At 42.9% G+C, this 24295-nt stretch overlaps 1 protein-coding gene across 6 annotated transcripts in view; it reads left to right on the forward strand.

Moving 5' to 3' along the window:
• LOC140187784 (septin-5-like) overlaps positions 1-24295 on the forward strand; it is a 106543-nt gene that overhangs the window by 37705 nt on the left and 44543 nt on the right. For all 6 annotated transcript variants that reach the window (XM_072243507.1, XM_072243505.1, XM_072243508.1 and 3 more), the window contains 5 exons: positions 3910-4248; positions 15670-15766; positions 18758-18844; positions 22343-22466; positions 23943-24077. In XM_072243507.1, the coding sequence (XP_072099608.1) occupies positions 3961-4248; positions 15670-15766; positions 18758-18844; positions 22343-22466; positions 23943-24077 (731 nt within the window). In that variant the 5' untranslated portion in view covers positions 3910-3960. The remainder of the gene's footprint in view (positions 1-3909; positions 4249-15669; positions 15767-18757; positions 18845-22342; positions 22467-23942; positions 24078-24295) is intronic.

The following is a 24295-nucleotide window of genomic DNA, read 5'->3' on the forward strand; positions in this document are numbered from 1 at the left end:
TTAACATATTAAATGACTTCTCATTACTTGGTTAGTTTCCTGTGTCAATTATTTATGCACAATTTCATCAGTCTCAGATAATAACATTTTACTGAAGAAAAATACTTTAAATGCTGTTGGGTCAGGACAAAGTGCTGCAGGTTCTCAGCAAGTTTTAGCGGCTTCTGTTTTATAGAGAGTTCTTGTTTCAGTTAACTGTTTACCTTTTTGCCGATGCAGAATGGCCAGTGGATTACTTGCAGCGATTTTTTTTTCGAGAAGAGTTCATTAGCGGTGTGGTATTTGGCAGAGTTATTTCTCATATTGAAACAAAAACCAGGAGTTGTATTTACAGGAGGGGCTCAGTGGAAAGAGCTTCTAATTACATTTTAGTTCCGTGTAATTGGAAGTTAGAAGGGCAGGCACTTTGAGGATCACCTTTGGTTCACAACGCTGCTCCTTGTTTTGGGTCAATCAAAGCATTTAAATTAAGTCAGCTTTTGCAGATGCAGAGAGCAGAAGGAGCTCAATGGAGAGATTAAATGACAAGAATATTGATCCAGAACTAATGAGTGAGTATTGTTACGTACCCCATAACTGGGTTGCCAAACCAGCAGAAATGGACCACTTAGTTGGAGTCTGGATTACTGGAACTAAGAAAGTTTTATTAAAGAAATAAGTAACACAGTACTCTAATAGTAAGGATATAAATGCAACAGGTCAGCAATGATAAAACACACATGTACACAGAACTAGGATAATAGGATCAATCAAGCTCTATGGCAGTCTAGGGGTAAAATGATCAGTCACAAGTGACAGAGTTCAGTTTAGTTCAGTTCGCAGTAATCGCCATCGTGCCATTGGGGGGAGAGAGAGAGAGAACGAATGAATATGCAAATCGGATTCCAAACAGACTTTCGATATTCCTCGCAGTTAGCTTTCGGGCGAGCCCTTTGTAATGTCTTCTGAGGTCACCGACTGTGACCCCTCCATTCCAGATACGATCGTTCTTCTGCGGTGAACCTGGCACCCAGGCAAGGGCGGACACACACACCAGGTTCCCGCCGACCCGTACCTTTCCACACTGTGCGTCTATGGCTGGTCCCGCGATCAGACCTCCAAAACTGCCACCAACTTGTGGGGGCACACCGCTTCCAGGGTCTCGTTACCTCGTGGAGTCGTGTGTCTGTTGCCTTAGCGAACCTGTCCCTTTTTATCCCCCTGCTGGGGTATCGCCTGTCCATCAAACTTCAAACAGTTCAGGTTAAATGCAACCGGTCTCTGACAATACTCGGAACTGTGTCTCCTTTTCGTTAATCCCTCTCGTCCCTCATTAACATTTCTGAATGTTCCCCCATTGTCCTCTTATCGGCATCAATCTTCTGATAATTTGGTCTGTCGTCACAGTATAAGACAGAGAAAAACAAAGGAGGTGTAAATGGGAATACCATTATTTGGAATTGTTGATTGTTGAATCTGGTTGGCTGCCATTTTAAGGATGAGATGCCGTTCCTCAAGATTATATTGGGTTTACTGTGGTGCAGGATAGGATGCCAAGGACCACGAGGTTAACAAGAAAGTGGGATGGAAGATTAAAGTGACAACTGACACCACTTTGGTATTGTCTTTTACAATTGATAATGCCTTTGTTTCATTTGATTTAAATTGTGTAATGTCTCTTAAATAGTTACACTTTTTTTCCCATTATTTGCCTTTAGATAGGAACAAGATTAACATAAAACAGAGATCGTTTCTTCATTGTTTCCTATCAGATGACAATTTGCAAATTACAGAGCAGTGCATTTGGCGTTGACAAGTTTACACATTCACCCTGTGACTACACAACTTTCTGTTAGGTGCTCCAGATTTTCCCACATCCAAAAGACATTGGTGCTTCAAATTACCCCTTGGTAGGGTACATGGCAATAGATTGAAAAGGAGGAAATGATGGCAATATGAGAGAACATAATTTATCAGAGCCACAGGGAAATACAGAGAGGGGGAACAGGACTAATGTGATTGCTTTGCTGTGAGACAATACGGGTCCAATAGGCCAAGACCTCTTACTATTGCAGTAAAAAGAAATTTGTTGGCTTGTTCGTTTTTGTTTTGAACAATCATATCACAAAGACATGCTTATAATCTAGATTATTTTAGGTTTTAAAATCTCAAAGTTGTCAATCTGTTTCTCAATGCTGCCTTTTTGCCAGGTGGCGGTGGGAAGAGAGAAGTTTCCCCTCTCACTCAAAAGCATGGTTGTCTTTGGGAGGCCAATTCTAGAAATCTAGCTACAATTTTGAACCTATTCAAGATCTTGGTCTCTCTCCCTCTCTCAGGTGTTACATACAAACTGAGAAACCTTTCCTCAACTCTTACCTAACTGGAATTTCTAACTAAATAGTGATTATAATTGGAGTGAAGGATTAGCTTTATTTGTCACGCGTACATCGAAACATGGAGTGAAATGCAGCATTTGCGTCAACGACCAACACAGTCTGAGGATGTGCTGTGGGCGGCCCAGAAGTGTCGCCATGGTTCCGGCGCCAGCATAGCGCACCCACAATTTACTAATCCTAATCTGTACGCCTTTGGAATGTGGAAGAAAATCTACATGGTCACAGGGAGAATGTAAAAACTCCTTATAGACAGCGGTGGGACGTTTAACCCTGATCTTCCAATTGCTGGTGCTGTAAAGCATTACGCTAACCGCTGAACTATTGTGCTGCCCCTAATGAAACCTGAGAATCGCTCTTTACTGTTAGTTGCAGCTACCAAAGTTATCACAGAGAAGGTTGTTTAGACCACAGCCAGAGCTATTTTGTAGCTTTATGAAGCTAAAGGGATTATTTATATGCATAATTAATGGTTGATAGTAAATTAATGTTATTTTTCCATTCTGCTTCTGCTCAAGTCACCCATCCATTAATGATCTTGTTCACTGTGATAGACAATGTTCTTTGGTAGGGAACTAGATTATATATTGTATCGTAACTGCAATCATCCCTCGTCTGACTGTATATGCTTTTATTAACAATATCACATAATTAATTATGGATGACTTCTGTCATCCGTAAGCTCTATTTTAATTCATCTACCCAGAATGATTCCATCTGGTCCCCCCTCCACTATCCCAATTGCTGCAACCTATTGGGCTCTTAATAATTATGAGGACTTAACTTCCACTCATTTAGGGGTCTATAAGTTATTGCTTCCGCATGGCAGCATTTCCTGAATCCCGATAGTCTAGCTATTAGTAACAGGAAGCCATATTTTTCTTGCCCCAGCTGAATTCGCTTATAAGACCTGATGTCATTCTCTGACATCAATTAACTTAGCTTTCTGGAAATGTCCATGGTGCACTTGTGTGGTCGTTAATAGTTTACCACTGGTGATGGTTCCCAGTCATGTGGGGAATATTTAAATGATTAATGCTAAATCCTGTTTGTGCCTGCCCCCTTAGAGATCTCTCTAGACCTTCAGAGGTATAAATGTGATTTGTGTGACTCTTTTGGGTTAATTATAGCTGATTCACATCAAGAGACACACACACAATATGTAATAATGGATTTCAGGGTCATGGATTTATGACTTTACATTTATGAACAAGTTTACTTGATGAAGAGAACTTTTCCTGCTTCAGTGTTACAGAACAGCAAACAGGCTAAGGTCACTTGAGAATGGCCTTCTTTAAAAATAACTATGTATGTAATGCTTAAGCATATTTATTTGAGGGACTCATTAGTCAAGATTCATAGTATATTGTTATTTTGGCTAAGGTTAAAACAATTTGCTTTTTGGCATTCACTTCTCATTGTTTATTTATGACTTTAGTTCTGTTTAACATTTCTCCTTATTCCCTGTTTTCCTAATACGCATTCCTCTCATCACCTCTGGTCATGTGACCATGTTTGCATCCATTTTCCTCAATAGCTTGCACATTTTCTGAAGGAAGACTCGGACGACTCTGAAGTAGAATGGATAATGAAAGAGTCTACCAATGAGAAATACCCTGTGTGTGTTATCCAAGAGAATTCTCCAATAAATGTAACGTACCAAGAAAACGCAGAGATCAAACCTGGATTGGGAATATTGGAACAGTTGAGTTCAAGTTCACCAGGAACTTCAGATGTAGAAAAAGATCAGTTCTGGGAACAACCATACAAAGTACAGCAGGCCGATAGTCTTCCTGCTGTTGATTCGATGTCACAGAACTCCTCATCCAGGCCAAAGAGTCCATGGGGAAAATTGGACCCATATGATTCACTTGAGGTAACATTAGAAGAATTTAAAATTTCTGGCTGTGATTAAATAAATTAATCTGTGATAGAACTGTCAACCTCTTTTAGGTTCATAAATGGATCCAAATCCTGCCCAAATCTCCAGGACACAGCAATCTGGGTGCAAATTATTTTATATTTGCTGGTTTGTTTTGAATTTTTATATAGTTTTGGTTAAGTGTGTTTTTCCTTTATTAGTGCATAGCCATGAACTCTGATATCTAGAACTCGGATACCTAGAAATTTGAAATGTTCACATACAATAGAATCATATGTATTTATTGTAGCTTGCTGTAATATTGTTTACAGTCTCATACAATCATGTTGAAAAATGTTAAATTTCTAGATAATGATAATTCTAAAATGTACATTATTTAAGAATCATATTTCTATAAACATAGTTGTTTTATAGATACAAGTAGTAATGTGATCAAAATAAGTATACCTGTCAGTTCTTCCCTGACCAGATTTTAAAATAAGTAAACATTACTTCATTATTCTTTTTACACCATTTATTTATTTGTTTGGAATGTAAAGGTTTTTATGTCTTTGCACTGTACTGATACCACATTGTCCCTGCTGCTTCCTATACCAGACATGGTGGCCAGTTAATGTACGAAGCTGCTCGTCAATACGATGTAGGAGGAAATCAGATCACCTTGAGAAAAGCCACTCGGCTACAGGGAGTATGCACAAACTGCGGTCGGATTTGAACCTGGACTTCTGACACTGTGAGGCGACACCTCCACGGTGCTGCCCCAGTGATTGCTGTAGATTGTGAACCGCTGTTCCCTGGGGCACCCCACCAGTCATAGCCTTACAGATCAAAAATTACCCATTTATACCTGTTTTATGGCCTTTAAACAATCCTTAATCCCTGTCACACGAAAACATTCTGATAAATAAATCCTTGTTTCTCAACAGTTCTTCAACAACGAGGACTCCTCTTGCTCAAATACGACAACACTCACATGGAACTCAAGTGGAATCATGAGTTCCACCAAGGCCTTTGAACTAATTGATCATAATATGATGCACAATGGGAAAATACTGATGAAATCTCTGTGGAAGAGGAACGACATTTCGCTTGCTTCATATAAATCAGATGCAATATTTGTCACTCTTTCACGCTCAAGAGATGACTTCTGGCTAATACAATTTCACCTGTTTGAGCAGGTTTTTTTTACTCTGCACACATAGAACAGATAGCATACAGGTGTCAGATATCATCATGTAAACTTTGTATTCTTCAGCCTTTTATAGAAGTTCCCCCATTGGAGAAGAACCTCGGGGTGGACGTGGACCTTACTTTGGAAGTTGTGCTCTTGCACCAATGAAATGGAGGGGACCATCAGTGAGAGTGGCATGGTAGCATAGTGGTTAGCACAACAGTTTACAGTACAGGCGACCCAGGTTCAATTCCCGCCACTGCCTGTAAGGAGTTTGTACTTTCCACATGGGCTTCCTCCTGGTGCTCAAGTTTCCTCCCTCAGTCCAACAACCTATTGGTTGGTGGGTTAATAAGTCATTGCAAATTGTCCCGTTGGGTTTGCTGGACAAAGTGAATTGAAGAGCCCAGACCATGCTGTGTTTCAATAGTAAATAAATGCAGGAAGGACGTCCTCTGTCCCAGATCTCCAGGGCCTCCTCAGAAAAGCCTGGCTGGAGGTGTTTATAATTTCTCTGGGGCCTGCGTTCATTCATGTAATGCCAGAGTGAGCTGGAAACTACGGAGAGCTGTTGTAGCGAGTCATCTTAGTAATTGGATCAGGGAATTCATTCACTGATGCGTTACAACCAGCCAGCTGTCCTGTTAGGCAGGATGTAAGGGATTCTAATGTGTCACCAGGGCTTTCGTAGTGATTCTTGATGAGCACTGTCCGTGTTGTGGATTGAAGATGATGATTTTTAAGGCTCCTTGCAAGGATGAGATGTCAAAGAGGCCATTCCTGCCTGTGTGGCCAGTGCTCACTTCTTGTTCTTTTGGGAGGTTAGCTTGTTCAAAGGTTCATTTATTATCGAAGTATACAGCTCTGAAATTCTTCTTCTCCAGATAGCCAAGAAAGGAGGGAAAGGCAGCACGGTCTTCGACCCCCCCCCCCCCCACACACACAAGCCCTCCACCCTGCACAAAGAATAAACGAAAACGGAACAGGTACAATGACACCCAAATCCCCCACCCCCACACACAAAAGAATGAGAGGGATTGGGTGAAAAACACACCATAAGACTGAAAAAGGTTCACAGTCCAAGCCCACATCCAAAACGCAGGAAACATGGGCAATATTCTCCTTCTCCACAGCGATTTTTAAAAAGGCAGTCTCTCCTCTCCGTAGTAGAGCAACCTCAGCAGCGATAAAAAGGCAGGCAGCTGGTATTCCAATCTCCCTTGTCGCTTTAATCGGTGAACAATGGAACCTTTTGGTGTCCTATTGGGACTTGCTTGTTTTCTTGCTCCCACCTGCCCCTGCGTCCCGGCCCTGAACTACCCGGCTCTCCTGACTGGTTTTTGCCCAGAATCTGCGCTGCATTCTGATGGCCGGGTTGTGCAGTCCATCTCCTGGGCAATGCTGCAGGGTGGCCCCAGGTTAACGTGGCACCAGAATATTATTCCCTGGCGTTTTCCACAGTGATTCTGCCAAATGTACAGTCCCTGTTCTTTATACTTCATACTTTATTGTCACCAAACAATTGATACTAGAACGTACAATCATCACAACGATATTTGATTCTGCGCTTCCCACTCCCTGGATTACAAATATTAAATATTAAAAATAGTAAAAATTAGTAAATATTTAAATTATATATCATAAATAGAAAATAGAAAAATTGAAAGTAAGGTAGTGCAAAAAAACCGAGAGGCAGGTCCGGATATTTGGAAGGTACAGCCCAGATCCGGGTCAGGATCCGTTCAGCAGTCTTATCACAGTTGGAAAGAACCTGTTCCCAAATCTGGCCGTACAAGTCTTCAAGCTCCTGAGCCTTCTCCCGGAGGGAAGAGGGACAAAAAGTGTGTTGGCTGGGTGGGTCGTGTCCTTGATTATCCTGGCAGCACTGCTCCGACAGCGTGCGGTGTAAAGTGAGTCCATGGACGGAAGATTGGTTTGTGTAATGTGCTGCGCCATGTTCACGATCTTCTGCAGCTTGTTTTGGTCTTGGACAGGACAACTTCCATACCAGGTTGTGATGCACCCTAGAAGAATGCTTTCTACAGTGCATCTATAAAAATTAGTGAGGGTTTTAGGGGACAGGCCAAATTTCTTTAGTTTTCTCAGGAAGTAAAGGTGCTGGTGGGCCTTCTTGGCAGTGGACTCTGCTTGGTTGGACCAAGTCAGGTCATTGTGATATTGACCCCGAGGAACTTAAAGCTTTTGACCTGTTCCACTTGCACACCACCGATGTAAATTGGGTCATGTGGTCCGCTACTCCTTCTGAAGTCAACAACCAATTCCTTCGTCTTGCTGACGTTAAGGGATAGGTTATTGTCTTCGCACCATGCCACCAGGTTCTTAATTTCCTCTCTGTACGCAAACTCATCATTACCCGAGATACGGCCTACAATTGTTGTGTCATCAGCAAACTTATATATTGAGTTTGATGGTGTCACGTACCCCGTGACGGGGATAAAGAACCAGCAGAGATGGAAAACACTTTGGAGTCTCGTATTGCTATAAACTACTGATATTTATTAGTAACTACGCAATACAGTAATATAAATGTAGATAAATCAAACAGGTTAGCAATGATTATATATAAAAGTAAGTGTGGAATATTTTCCTGCTTTCTCTGCAGGCACAACAATGCTCATTCAGTGTCCAGATCATGTGTCCTGAGGTCTGTATCATCTGACCTTCCATTTATCTCACCAGACTGAGCATCACCTGTCACTCAGAGTCCCTTTGTCTGTGAAGAAATGCATAAGCAGGCAACCTGTCCTCGAAGAAATATCAACAACCAGCTGAAAATCATGACATCGAGTGTCCACCGCCTTCGGTCACCATAGCAACTTACCAGCTGCTCGGTGCTGTCTCCAACTCCAACCTCAGTAAAAATCCAAAGTTACTTCCAATGCCTTAAAGTGACAGTCCAACTGTTAATCTTCGTCTGTCTCTCTCTTTTCCAAAAGCAACATATCGGTGGTAAATAACTGTGTGTGTGTCTGTCTGTCTCTCTCTCTCTCTCTCCCTTCCAAACAAACCATCAATGATAAACGCAAACAACAGGAATTCTGCAAATGCTGGAAATTCAAGCAACACACATCAAAGTTGTGTGTTCTCGGCCTGAAACGTTGACTGTACCTCTTCCTAGAGATGCTGCCTGGCCTGCTGCGTTCACCAGCAACTTTGATGTGTGTTGCATCAATGATAAATGTCTCTCTCCAAACAGTTAATAGGGGCACTCCTGGATCCCCTCACAATGGAAACTTGGCTATACAATCATGGGTGTACAGTGAGTACAGCAGGGGGCTGAGTACACAGCCTTGTGGGGCACCAGTGCTCAGAGTGACTGTAGAGGAGAGCTTGTCCCCTATTTTTACAGCCTGGGTCCTGTCTGTGAGGAAGTTGAAGATCCAGCTGCAGATCTGAGTGCTAAGGCCCAGGTTCTGGAGCTTAGGAATCAGTTTATTTGGAATGATGGTATTAAAGGCAGAGCTGTAGTCAATGAAAAGGAGCCTTACATATGCGTCTTTATTCTCCAGGTGTTCTAAGGAGGAATGTAGGGCCAGAGAGATGGCATCTGCTGTTGACCTGTTGCTCCGGTAGGCGAATTGCAAAGCGTCGAGGTTGACCGGTAGGCTGTGGTTGATATGTGCCATAACCAATCTCTCGAAGCACTTCATAGCAATTGATGTCAGAGCCACAGGTCAATAGTCATTCAGGTATGCCACCTTGCTCTTCTTCGGCACTGGGATTATCGTTGCCTTCTTAAAACACGAGGGGATCTTAGACTGAAGCAAGGAGCAGTTGGAGATGTCAGCAAATACTCCAGCTAGCTCGCTTGCACAGGCCTGGAGAACTCGTCCTAGGACGCCATCTGGGCCCGTCACCTTCCTTGGATTTATCTTCAGGAAGGCCCTTCTAACCTCCTCCTCGGTGACGATGAATCTGGATGCCACCAGGTCCGGTTTATCCGGAAGGAGCGGAACACTCCTCTTCTGTTCGAATCTTGCGTAGAATATGTTAAGTTCATCAGGAAGAGAAGCGCCACAGTTATTGATATTCCCAGCATTTTCTTTGCGCCCAGTGATCTGATTTAGACCCTGCCATAGTCTACTGGCATCCCTTTGGTTAGCCTGGGCTTCCAACTTGTCTCGATATTGCCTCTTGGTGCCCTTAATGGCTTTCCGGAGTTCACGTCTGGATTCCGTGTAGCGACTGGTATTCCCAAACCTAAAAGCCGCAGCTCTAGCCTTTAAAAGAGACTTGACCTCATAATTCATCCAAGGTTTCCGGTTAGGGAATACCCGGATCGTCTTGCAAGACACACAGTCCTCCGTGCACTTCCAAATAAAGTCTGTGACAGCTGAGGCATACTCATTGAGGTTAGCTGCCGAGTCCTTGAATACTAACCAATCCACTGATTCAAAGCAGTCACAGAGGACCTCCTCTGTCTGACGCGACACTACTTTTGACACCGTGACCTCCCGCTTCAGTTTCTGTTTGTAAGCCGGGAGGAGGAGTACGGCCTGATGGTCCGATTTTCTGAAGTGAGGTCGTGGGATGGAATGGTAGGCATCCTTGACTGCTGTGTAGCAGTGGTCAAGTATATTCGGGCCTCTAGTGGGGCAGGAGACATGTTAGTATAAATTTGGCAGCACCTTTCTGAGGTTGGCCTGCTTAAATTCCCTGGCTGTAATGAGCAAAGCCTCCGGATACCTGGTCTCAAGTTCACTGATGTTGGCATACATTATGTTCAGAGCACACTCCACGTCCGCCTGGGGGGGAATGTAGACTGCTGTCAGTATGACCGAGGTGAATTCCCGTGGCAGATAGTAGGGACGACACTTCACCGACAGGTGTTCCAGGTCCGGGCTGCAGGAGCTTATCAGTGCCACTGTGTCTGAGCACCACGCAGTGTTGGTCAGTAGGCAGACACCACCTCCCCTCGTCTTGCCCAAAGACGCCGTGCAGTCCATCCGATGGATTGAAAATCCCTCCACTTGGATGGCACAGTCGGGGGTGGCGGGGAGAGCCAGGTCTCGGTGAAACAGAATACAGAGCAGTTCTGCATCTCCCTGCAGTAGGTGAGTCTCCCTTTAAGATCATCCACCTTGTTCTCTATGGCTTGCATATTAGCAAGTAGGATGATGGGCATAGGGTCCCTGAAGCCTCTCAGCTTCAATCTGACCATCAGCCCAGCTCTTTTCCCACACTTGGAGGTTTAGAAGGGTTTCTTGGGTATAGGATAGTGGAGAGGGCAGTTTGCTCAGGAGAGCACGTGCAAAGTCGCCAGTTACCATTGCCATTTTTAGCGGACCTTCTGTGGCACTGAGCAAGCGTGGCAGACTGCCTGTTGGTTCATATTCAGGTGGAGAATGGTCCTTATTTTCACCACCCCAACATGGATCCATCCTTCTAGGCAATGCTGGCCAGGAGGATTCCTGGCTGCTCAGTCTCCCTGAGGTTGAACATGCTAATCTGTTATGGCTGCTGATGGGGAACACAACATTCATCACCAAGTTCTTGGATGACCCACAACCAGCTGCATATTTAGCGAGGAGATGGTCTGTAATTCATACCCTGCCGGACGGGCGAGAAAAGAAAAACAATCTGCATTTCAAACTCCTTTTAGGAATAACTCTGTCTGCTGTGGCAATCACAATGAAATATTGTTAGTGAGTCTTCCTGGCAGCTTCCATACAGACTCGATCAATGAAGCAGTTTGAGCTCCATTGACTCCTCTGCCCTTGAGGGGTGGAATTGTTTTCTTTGATCTGGTGAGCTGGTGTACTCTAGTCTCTCCCCTCCCATCCTAGGTGACCTCCCTCCGTTTTAACTGAAGTTAAGGACATCAAATAAAGCATTTTCACTATTGCACATTCTAGGCTTTCTCTCAGGCTGGGGATTGTAGAATGGCAGTGATGGGGTGAGGGTCGGGATGTGTGGTGGGAGAATGTGGGTGTGAGGCACGGATAATGTGGCTCTCTCTGGGGAAATGTAGAACGTTGCAGTGTTCTCCTGGTCTGCAGCTCTCCACAACGTGCCGTGAGAGGCCATAAAATTCCTTCTGCGTTTGCTGGGTTGTGGGGGATTTTCAATCTTAGTTGATAACTGAAGCTGTCTGCTGCTGAGTTCTTCTTGTGCTGACTCTTGTGGTTCACCTGTAAGAGAGGACGCAAGGGTCTCCTTCCACTTGAGCATCTCAACCACAAACACTGCAATGCCGTGTTTTGTAAATACAGAAGTTTACAGCTTTGGCAGCCATTGTATGTTGCTGCTGTCAGTCTGCGCTGAGTGGTGTTGAAGGATGACTTTAATTTGGGCTGATCCTATTGAAAACCCATACCATCACTTACCCCAGTTTCATGATTTTTTTTCGAGTGGGACCAAAATTACATCCGTCTATGCCTAATACACTAAATGGGGTGAATCTAGTTTCTTGGCACAAATTGAGACATCATTGACACAAAGGCTTGGCGTTTACAGGCATAAAGAGTGGGTGTTCAAAGTGAAACCACTAAGATGTGATAACATACTTTGATGATAAAGCACTATTGTTATACATTGATAAATGCCTTGCCTACACTTTTCTTTTGAGTTCAAATGGTATTAACTGCTTACATAAAGTGAATTTTATCTATTATACTATCACTAAACATGATGGCTGTGTGTGTGTGTGTGTGTGTGTGTGTGTGTGTCTCCAGAATCAAGACCCTTTGAGTATGATGTGCACATGCACAGAGGCTATGTGATGTGTTCACACTGATGACACAGCCATGATTACGTGTGGCTTTATGGGCCACCTTTTCCTGGATTAGTACCCAGGAATTGAAGATGTGGACTGATTTTAAGGAAGGTCCCTAGTTTAACTTTTTACCTATAGTGACAGTCTGACTGACCTATCATGGTGATCTTCAGTCCTCTGTAGTACATCGTATCTTCCTGTTTGTACTTCCCAACCCCACCCAGTCTTCATAGTTTTCTCCCTGAATCCTTTGATCCAAGATTAACAGCCTGCCCTTGTTCCTGATACGCCTCCACCCTAATCTAGAATTTCTCCTTTGCTCCCCTTTGACCTTCTGTTTGCTCCTTACTTTCCCCATCTCCTGACACCTCCTTATCTTTGCATCCAAATCTTTTCCCATTTAAGTGGTTGGAAAATCGACTTCTCTTGCTAAATCATGTTGAGACTCTGAAGATAATTTTAATGTAATACATAGTTTTCCTATAAAGAAAATGGTTGCTGTACCTAATTACAAAATAGTGCATGAGCTCATTTCATCATGATGCTGAATAATAAGTATTAAGTGCATACTTATTACATTAATTATAAATAAGTACTGCATATCTGGTATAACTGTAAATTTAATTGTTCAGTTGAAATGTCATTATCATTTAATAGTGATTTTTTTTACCACTTTCAGTGCTGGTTTTAGTTTTTGAAAACAGAATTATGTATACTGTAATGATTTGTTTGTTAATTTTCAGTTTACCTGAAGCTTGAAAATAGATAGATTAGTAATCAGTATTAATTTGAGAAGCAGCCTTCTTTGAAACATGAGCAGAAAACAAGATTATCTTCTTGATAATAGTCGGCTGGATTAAATGTTCTAAACACGAGAGATTCCGCAGATGCTGGAAATTCAAAGCAACACACTCACAAAATGCTGGAGGAACTCAGCAAGTCATGGAAATGAATAGTCGACGTTTTGGGCTGAGCCCCTTCTTCAGGACTGAGAAGGAAGGGGGAGGATGCCAGAATAAAAAAAGTTGGGGGTGGGGGGAAGGAGACTAGCTGGAAGGTGATGGGTGAAGCCCGGTGGGTGGGATAGGTCAAGGGCTGAAGAAGAGGAAACCTGATAGAAGAGGAGAGTGAACCACAGGAGAAGGGGAAGGAGGAGAGGACCGGGGGGAGGAATAGGCAGGTGAAAGGTCAGAGTGGGGAATGGGTGGGGGGTGGAATTTGTTTACCAGAAGGAGAAATTGATATTCATGCCATCCGGTTGGAGACCACACAGACAGAATATAAGGTGCTATTCCTCTACCCTGAGAGTGGCTTCGTCTTGGCCCAGGAGAGGCCATGTTCCAACACATGGGAATGGGAATTGAAATGTTTGACCACTGGGGACCCCTCCCTGTGCTGGATGGGGGTGTTGGTGCTTGACGGAGCAGTTCCCCCATTTATGATGGGTCTCACCAATATAGGCAAGGCTGCATCGGGAGCGCTAACCAATAGACAGGCCAGCAGATTCACAGGTGGAGTGTTGCCTCACCGGGAAGAACTGCCTGGGACCGTGAATAGCGGCGAGGGAGGAGGTGTGTGGGCACATAGGGATTCGGTACTGACCTTTTATCTTCAGTACCCGAGATGTGATTCTGCCCAGAATGATGGCCGTTCCTGTACTTTATATACTCCAGCAGAACCATGCAGACAACTTTGATGAATGTAGCTCAGTTCCTGTGTTGCAAAGGCATTAGCTGGAATACTGTATGCAGAGCTGTTGTGAGGAATGGAAAACATCTTGCCCTGGTGCACCTTTCAACTCTACTATAGCTCACTGTCTTGAGCAGAATAATAAAACTAAACCTATTGCATATGATAAAGATCCTGCTGCTGTATAACACATGACATAGGAACCAAATAGCTACAATCTGCAAAGTCCTTGTTAGGAACTATGAACCCAGTTTCAGTTTACCTGGTCTGTCTTTTGGTCCTAAGTTGTCATTAATTGGTGCAGGTGCAGCAACCTATTAGGAAAGAAAGTGTTTTATTCCAATTAGGGTTGCCAACTATCCCGTATTAGCTGGGACATCCCGTATATTGGGCTAAATTGGTTTGCCCATATGGGACCGCCCTTGTCCGTATTCCCCCGCTAAGGTAGACCGTTCCTATGAAACCGTTCGTAAGCCGAAATGGTGTAAAGCGAAGAAGCAATTACCATTAATTTATATGGGAAAAATTTTTGAGCATTCCCAGACCCAAAAAATAACCTACCAAATCATACCAAATAACACATAAAACCTAAAATAACACTAACATATAGTAAAAGCAGGAATGATATGATAAATACACAGCCTATATAAAGTAGAAATAATGTACGTACAGTGTAGTTTCACTGAACAGAATCGGAAAGATTAAGCCAAAACCGATTTGTAGAAAAAAATTGGCACGTCACGCATGCGCACACAGATGCCCGCGCAAGACTTCATGTTCATGGTGGTCTTTCTCAGGGTAAACACAAGTGTCCCGTATTTGACTGCTACTTTTGTCCCTTATTTGGGAGTGAGAAAGTTGGCAACCCTAGTTACAATGGAGGATACAGCACAATAATGAAGAAATCTCACTATGACTCTACAAGGTTTTGATGAGACGTTATCATTTTAGTCTCCGTATTGAGCACTTCAGTAGGTTGATTCCTGTGGTGGGAATGGGAGCGTCATCTTTGGAGGAGGTTGAGAGGGTGGGGGCCGTAGAGCTGTGTGGCAGAGTGACACGAAGGTGGAAGGATTTCTACTCCGAATGCTGTGAATCTTTGGGAATCGCTACCCCAGAAGTCATGCAAGGTAGAGTCATGGCTTTGGGCTGTGTAGGATTCAAAGTTTGCAAGGTCAGGCCAAACAAAAATCAGAACAGCCACAATTTTACTGAATGGTGGAGCGTGTGGCTGCCCCTGTCCACAGTTGCTGATCACTGGCTGAATAGATTGAATTAAATTTGACTTTTTTTCTTGCATCCTTCACATACATGAGGAGTAAAAATCTTTGTTAGCTTCTTGATGGAACTGTGTGCTCCATGGCACCTGCCCCGTCCCTTGATGCATCATCACATTTGTTTTGTCTTCTTTCACTTGTATGTAAGCCTACACTGAAATGTGGAAGATTGCCGTGAAAAATTATATCCTTAGTCCTATACCTAAACTCATTAGGTACGTGGAGTTTTTGAAATGATATTATAGGATACTGCTGCATTGTAACTATTAGCAATTGTATTTGACTACTTAAGCATCTCTAATGGGATTATCTCCCTCCTTCACATTATTCATGTAAACATGCAATAATACCTTTGCTTAATCTTTCTCTATGCCTCAATCCCTGTGTATGCGTGAACATCAGTTATGGTTTCATCTACGTGTAAAATTCCTTAAGTTTATGTCAGCAGCTTAAGGAGGAGTGGAAGCAGGCAGCACCTGTAGGATTTGACCGATTTTTAACGTGTGAATTGGTGAGCACAGTCTCCCTACTCATTTCCACAGGACCAGGAAAAAGAGTACGTCGGCTTTGCAACACTACCCAGCCAGGTTCATCGCAAGTCTGTCAAGAAAGGGTTTGATTTCACGCTGCTGGTGGCAGGTAAAATAGTTTGTTACTGTTGGAGTATGTTCTCTGTCTCGTGTTTGGCCTTTGCAGATGATGTAATTGCAGACTGACTTTAATAACCCCTGTCCTTTATTCTAGGACATAAAGAAATAGAGCCTATGTAAATAGGGTGATAAATCAGGTCTGAATGAATGCAACACTGGCCAGGTCCTAAGCATACCTTAATGGTATTAAGCCCTGGTTGAATGATCTGCATAATAATAGATTTGAAATAAACCCATTTTATGTAAGTAGTTCCTGAATAAACTTGACCTGTATACAAAGTCCTGATCTGCATAGAACAGATTTCTGCAACAATATATCCCCTATCACCACCTTCTGTCCTCCTGGACCAAAATGCTGGGGTCAGTGTTTCCCTATCCCCTCTCCCTTGTCCACATGTGTATAGGCAGGAGGTATTTTGTATCTTTTGGACAAGGTCAAAGGCTGCAGCTCTGTCTTCAGCACCTCCTTGGCCCCCATTCCTGTTGCTCCACAGTTGCTGATCGCCGGCTAAATGGACTGAATTGAATTGACTTTATTTCTTGCTTCCTTCACGTAGATGAGGAGTAAAAATCTTTCTTAGCTTCTTGATGGAACTGTGCGCTGCATGGCACCTGTCCCGTCCCTTGATGTATCATCACATTTGCAACTCTGACTCCAGCTCAACATGCCTGAACCAAAGTTCCTTATAGAAACACAGAAAATAGGTGCAGGAGCAGGCCATTCGGCCCTTCGAGCCTGCACCGCCATTCAGTACGATCATGGCTGATCATCCAACTCAGAACCCTATACTTGCCTTCTCTCCATACCCCCTGATCCCTTTAGCCACGAGGGCCTTATCTAACTCCCTCTTAAACACAGCCAATGAACTGGCCTCAACTGTTTCCTGTGGCAGAGAATTCCACAGATTCACCACTCTCTGTGTGAAGAAGTTTTTCCTCATCTCAGTCCTAAAAGGCTTCCCCTTTACACTCAAACTGTGACCCCTCGTTCTGGACTTCCCCAACAACGGGAACAATCTTCCTGCATCTAGCCTGTCCAATCCCTTTAGAATTTTATATGTTTCAATCGGATCCCCCCTCAATCTTCTAAATTTCCAGAGAGTATAAGCCTAGTCGATCCAGTCTTTCATCATATGAAAGTCCTGCCATCCCAGGAATCAATCTGGTGAACCTCCTTTGTACCCCCTCTATGGCAAGAATGTCTTTCCTCAGATTAGGGGACCAAAACTGCACACAATACTCCAGTTGTGGTCTCACCAAGGCCTTGTACAACTGTAGTAGTACCTCCCTGCTCCTGTACTCGAATCCTCTTGCTACGAATGTCAGCATATCATTGCCTTTTTCACTGCCTGCTGTACCTGCATGCCCACTTTCAATGACTGGTGTATAATGACACCCAGGTCTCGTTGCACCTCCCCTTTTCCTAATCGGCCGCCATTCAGATAATAATCTGTTTTCCTGGTCTTGCCACCAAAGTGGATAACCTCACATTTATCCACATTAAATTGCATCTGCCATGAATTTGCCCACTTACCTAACCTATCCAAGTCACCTCTTAGCATCCTCCTCACAGCTAACACTGCCGCCCAGCTTCGTGTCATCCGCAAACTTGGAGATGCTGCATCTAATTCCCTCGTCTAAGTCATTAATATATATTGTAAACAACTGGGGTCCTAGCACTGAGCCTTGCGGTACCCCGCTAGTCACTGCTAGTGATACAGGCACCAACTTTGTAGAAGTGTACAGCACAGGAACAGGCCATTCGGCCCACAGTGTTGTACTGAACCAGCTAAAGAGCAAACCAAAAGCATCCAAGCACCAATTCCTCCTAACTTCACAATGTTCATATCCCTCCATCTTCCATACATCCATGTGCCTATCCAAATCTCTCTTAAAAGCCTCTAATGTATTTGTCTCTACCACCACACCAGGCACTGCATTCAGGCATTCACCACTCTCTGAGTAAAAAGTTATGATGTATGAAAATCCCTGTGACGAACAGGCCCTAGTAACACTGATGAATCACATAAATGGGCCATGATTACTGTGAATGCTCCCACATTAACTGCCTTGCCATCCGAATCTATTAAATAATCTATATTGATTGTATCTATTTTTATTTTCCTGTAAGTTGTAAGAAAAACATTAGCATGCATTTTGCACAGGACAAAATGTAAATATCTCCTGGTTGAAGATAAAAATAAATCATTATGAATATTGAAGACACTAAGTAATGCATCTGTTCTATTTTGGCCCGAATGTCCATGCTGACCAAATCCCTGTCTTTGTCTCTCTGCACTGCACTCCTGTGTAAATGACAGCTTGTATGAACAAAACCTAAATACTTCAGTACATCCTTAAATCAATGCAAATTACCCATTTACAGAATCAGCCTTTGCTGACAGTAATTACTGCCTATTAGGGTAACAGGTTACAACTGATGATTTACAAGTTAACCCTCACTGCCACGCAGCTTGTTTGATTTTGACTGAACTATAAAGGATATTAGATTTCAAAGTTTAAAATCTAAATACAGATCTAAATTAAATTTTAGAATGAGGCCGCTTACTTAACAATCCCCTGCCAGTAAAATTCCCAACGCTTGTTGCACGCTGTAACCTCTGGGCATTAGCTGAGATCCGAGAGCCATGTTGAACTGGCAACTCACACAAAATGCTGGAGGAACTCTGCAGGTCAGGCAGCATCTGTGGAAAAGAGTAAACACTGGACTTTTCGGGCCGAGACCCTTCTTCAAGACTGAGAATTGAGAGAGAATTAGTACTGGTTTTGGGCACTGGCCCATTTTATAGGAATGGGCAAGCAGAGAAGAGAGAATTCTTCCCATAAAGGCATGGAATTTAGTAACTTTATTTCAAGCCAAACAGAAGTCAAGTGTATAATGAACATACCAGTTTCCAAATGTATGATTGGTCCTGAACGTGAATCAGTCTGGTCTACTTATGTTGTGATGTCCTTGCAGGAGAATCGGGCCTTGGGAAATCAACCCTGGTCAATAGCCTTTTCCTAACAGACTTGTACAAGGAGAAGGATTTCCTCAACACAGAAGGTTGGTGTTAGACATCATGGTAAACCATTTGTACCACCCCAAACCTTATACAAACCCAGTTTATCTAATTCCCTCTTGTAACCAAAGCCCTCCATTTCAGGCAACATCCTGACGACTCTCTTCTGAAATTTTCTCTAATGCTATATCTTTCCTGTAGTGTAATGACTAGAACTGTGCACAATGCTCTAAGTGTATCCTAACTAATGTTTTGTACAGCTGCCTCAGCCTATGAAGAGTAATATGCCAAATGTGGTCTTCATTACCCCAACCTCTTTTGTCACTATGTTCAAGGCAATTTGAAGTTGCATTCCAATGTCTCTCTCTATTTCATTACTCCTAAGGTCCGTGCTGTTGACTGTGTATAGCCTATCAGTATTAAACATTCCCAAATGCATTATCTCACACTTGTCAGGATTAAATTCTATCTGCCACCATTCTGCCTAACTTTCTAGCTGATCTACAGTACTGTGCAAAAGTCTTAGGCATATGTTAAAAAAAATCTGTAAAGTGAGGATGTTTTCAAAAATAATAAAATGAAAAGTTTTTAAATATCAAAAAAACACTACTACTGGGTTCCAGTGTTTTTTGTGAGTTCAGAGCTGATAATAGTATTGGATTCTTCTGATCTAGAAGAAAAATCATTTTGATGTATCTCTCGTGTGTTGCACACAGTTTCTGTGGCTGACCACTGCATTTCTGGTCCTCAGCCTTGCCGGTTTCTTTGTACTTCTTCGGAAGAGCTTGGGTAGCACATCTTGAAACTCACATCTGCTGCAGAATTTCTGCTTGGGAGACCTTACTGGTATAGGATGACCACCTTGTGTCTTGTTGCCTTGCTCACTCTGCCATGGTGTAAGAATTGATGATTTGAAAGTTGAACTGTCACATCTGCCACACCCTCAACTTTTTGTTTGGTTTTCCTTTGCCCAGTTTGATTCCTCCTACGCCCATTTCTGCTTCAGTTATCAGGTTAGTTGACTTAACTCGTTATGTCATTGATGGTTGATCAGCTTTTATTTGAAAAGTGGTCTATTACTTAATGTGTTACTATCTTCAATGAAATACAAAAAAATTCTCTGTAGCATTTAATGTTTTGGAAAATGAATGTTTGGAAATCTAAAATTTGCTCTTTTCTACTGACACACTAATGCAGAAGACAAAAAATAAGCATCTAAAACAAAATTTATATAAATAAATGGAGGGTGCCTAAGACTTTTGCACAGTACTCCATATCTCTCTGTATCCTTAGACAACCTCCTACAGCTCCACCAGTGTTCATGTTAACCGCAAACACACTAATTAGGCTATCGACGTCCTCATCCAAGTCATTATAAATGCAATTGACAAACAGCAAAGATCCCGACACCAGTCTTTGTGGTATATCACTGATTACAGACTGCCAGTCAGAAAAACACCCCTTAACCTCTGTCCTTTGCCTCCTCTCACTAAGCCAAATATGGGCCCACGTTTACAACGCACCTTGGATCCCATATACTTGCCGCCTTCACTATCTCATCATGCAGACCTTGTCAAAGGCTTTGCTAAAGTTATGTAAACCACATATCCCACCCTGCCTTAATTAATTTTCTTAGTTCCCTCCTCAAAAAACTCAATCATGTGTAAAAGACAGGACTCTGCCTGCTGAGCTGGCTCCTACTCATTCCCTACCTTTCCAAGTGAACATTAATCATGTTCCTTTGAAATTTCTCCAATAATTTCCAATGAAGTGTAGAAACTGGAAATGTTGTAGACATCTGTTCTTTCTCAATCAAACTCCTAGATATAGACATAAAACACAGCAGCAGGATTAGGGTATTCAGCCCATCAAGTCTACTTCACCGTTCCATATCAGTGGATTTATTATCTCCCTCAACCCCATTCTCCCTGTGACCTTGGTGCCATTACTAATCAATTACCTATCAACCACCTCTTTAACTATACCAAATGACATTGCCTCCATAGCTGTTTATGGCAATGGATTCCACAGATTCACCACCCTCTGACTAAAGAAATTCAGAAGACAATAGACATTAGGTGCAGGAGTAGGTCATTCAGCCCTTCGAGCCAGCACCACCATTCACTGTGATCATGGCTGATCATCCACAATCAGTACCCCGTTCCTGCCTTCTCCCCATATCCCTTGATTCTGCTATCATTAAAAGCTATATCTAACTCTTTCTTGAAAGCATCCAGAGAATTGGCCTCCATTGCCTTCTGAGGCAGAGCATTCCACACATCCACAACTCTCTGGATGAAAAAGTTTTTCCTCAACTCTGTTCTAAATGGCCCACCTCTTATTCTCAAATTGTGGCCTCTGGTTCTGGACTTCCCCAACATCGGGAACATGTTTCCTGCCGCTAGCGTGTCCAATCCCTTAATAATCTTATATGTTTCAATCAGATCCCCTCTCACCTTTCTAAATTCCAGTGTATACAAGCCCAGTGGCTCCAATCTTTCAACATATGACAGTCCCGCCATCCTGGGAATTAACATCGTGAACCTCCGCTGCACTCCCTCTATAGCAAGAATGTTCTTCCTCAAATTTGGAGACCAAAACTGTACACAATACTCCAGGTGTGATCTCACCAGGGCCCTGTACAACCTCAGAAGGACCTCTTTGCTCCTATACTCAACTCCCCTTGTTATGAAGGCCAACGTGCCATTAGCTTTCTTCACTGCCTGCTGTACCTGCATGCTTACTTTCAGTGACTGATGAACAAGGACACCTAATTCTCGTTGTACTTCCCCTTTTCCTAACTTGATACCATTCAAGTAGTAATCTGCCTTCCTGTTCTTGCCACCAAAGTGGATAACCTCACATTTATCCACATTAATCTGCATCTACCATGCATCTGCCCACTCACCCAACCTGTCCAAGTCATCCTGCATTATCACATCCTCCTCCGCACATTTCACACTGCCACCCAGCTTTGTGTCATCTGCAAATTTGCTAATGTTACTTTTAATCCCTTCATCTAAATCATTAATGTATATTGTAAATAGCTGCAGTCCCAGCACTGAGCCTTGCAGTACCCCACTATTCACCGCCTGCCATCCTGAAAGGGACCAGTTAATCCCTACTCTTTGTTTCCTGTCTGCCAACCAATTTTCTATTCATGTCAGTACCCTACCCCCAATATCATGTGCTCTAATTTTGCCCACTAATCTCCTGTGTGGTGCCTTATCAAAGGCTTTCTGAAAGTCCAGGTACACCACATCCACTGGCTCTCCCTTGTCCATTTTCATAGTTACATCCTCAAAAAATTCCAGAAGATTAGCCAAGCATGATTTCCCCTTCATAAATCCATGCTGATCCACTCTATGGAACTGTCAAGCAATTGAAAGAGGACCCTTTAAATACAACCAATAAAGGGTTTCGTGACAATTTCAAATGTAACGAGGGTCAAAGGGCTACCAAAAGGTCAAAGGTCTAAAGAGTCTTCTCATTGGATTTAATTATTCACCTGCTGCACTAACTCGGCCTTCAATGTTGTCCAGAGAGGATCACCCAGACAGTTGAGATCACCAAACATTCGGTGGAGATTGAGGAAAAAGGGATCAGGCTCCGACTCACAATTGTGGACACGCCAGGGTTTGGTGACGCGGTCAATAACCAGGAATGGTATGTGAAACTCACTGCTCAAGATGGAAGCTTAAATTAAATATTCATGTTAAATGGGTTACAGTGATTTGAGTTCTGACTGCATGAAATAGAAGGTCTGGTTTCTGTTCTTGGACCGTACTGGGTTAGTTGTCATCGTCTGGGTTAAGTATAAGGGAATTGTGCATGGCCTTAGCAACCTTGGTTAAAGAGGGAAATGTATAGCCAATGCTTCTGAGCAAAGTGTATACAAATAGGCATTTGTTGAGAACCAAATCGGTCTTTATTATGATGCCTTCCATATTGGTGTAACATGTTAGGATACCACGAAGCCAGATGGATATATAGAGCCTTTGGAAAACTATTGTCACCTGTAGAATTGTGTCCTAGCAAGGATCAGTGCATGCAGTAAATGTGTAATGATTTTGCAGCCAGGTGATGTGGGAAACAAATAATCACAAATTCTATAACTACTTTGAACCATTCTGTTGAAGAAGTGATTTGTCTCTGTCACACTTTCCCCTCTTCTGATTTGAAAGGCCTTATTTTTAAAAAAAAAAGTCCTCTGCCTGGATCATAAACCCAGGGCCAGATGTCAGTACTTGAGAATTTCTAGTGATATATGGAAACTGAAGGCAGTTACCATCAGAAAACTAGAGAAATCTAAGTGCGAGAAGACTGGATTCTTTTTATTTCTGCCGAGAATAGTGAAGCCAAAATTCTTGTTGGTGAAGAGGGATGAAGTAGTCGTTTACAGAACCTGCATCAAGCACAGTAGGCTGGGATGCTGAGGGTGGGGAGGGCATAGTCTTACAAATTTCTGTAACTTTCAGAGGGCAGAGGCAAACTGGAAAACCAGGTTGAGTGTGTTAGGCATTATGATGCTGGAAATTAAAACCTGTTTATCCCCTTGAATGTGAATAAACCTTCAGAGAGAGAAAAAAAAACATTTGCTGAGTTATTAACTCAGTTGCTTTCTGTTTCGGGCATTATTATTATTATTATTATTATTATCCTCCTCTCTAGCCAAATGATGTGATTCACCCAATGATAGATTAATATCAACGTTATTGAACTTGCTTTCACTTGCTAGGTTACAGCTTAGTTCACATTCACATTCTTGTTACCGCTGTGTCCCTTTGCTCTTTGTAGAAGTTAACTTAAAATTACCAGCCCTTCCTGGTCATTACCTCTTAATTTGGTACACGACTGTTGGTGCTTCCAACTTTCCCCGAGTTACTCCCAATGCTGTGTCACATGACTGACAGCCAATGACCTTCGATGTCCGTGGTGCAGTACAATCAACATCTTCTCCTTTATTCCCCTTCTGCAATAAAATACTGACACTGGAGGCATTTCCAAAACCACATGGCTGTTGACGTTACTTCTTCGCTAGCACAGAGAATTGTGTTTTCCATCCCCTCCCTCATTACCAACACTATTTCAGTGAGGTTGTCCAATGTAAGTGTGATTCAGCTTGTTTGCATTCCTTCCCAGCTGGAAACCAGTTGCAGATTACCTGGACCAACAGTTTGAGCAATACTTCCGAGATGAGAGTGGGCTGAACAGGAAAAACATTGTAGACAATCGAGTTCACTGCTGCCTTTACTTCGTCTCTCCTTTCGGACATGGGTAAGCAGAAAGGTTTTCACAAGTGTGTTCATTGCTGCTTCTTAGCTCCAGGTCAATAGGCCACTTACACTGATCGTCAGCAATCTGCTACGCAGAGCTGTAAGGGAAGCCAACAATCAGAGAACCGAGTAGGGTTTCTGCCTGTGTTATATTCTTTGTGTTTGGGTGGTGGAATGGAGAAATGGACTTCAGTCCCATTCTGACACGCGAAAGGTAAA

The sequence above is a fragment of the Mobula birostris genome, chromosome 25 (genome assembly GCF_030028105.1).
Source record: "Mobula birostris isolate sMobBir1 chromosome 25, sMobBir1.hap1, whole genome shotgun sequence".
NCBI classification, from domain to species: Eukaryota; Metazoa; Chordata; class Chondrichthyes; order Myliobatiformes; family Myliobatidae; genus Mobula; species Mobula birostris.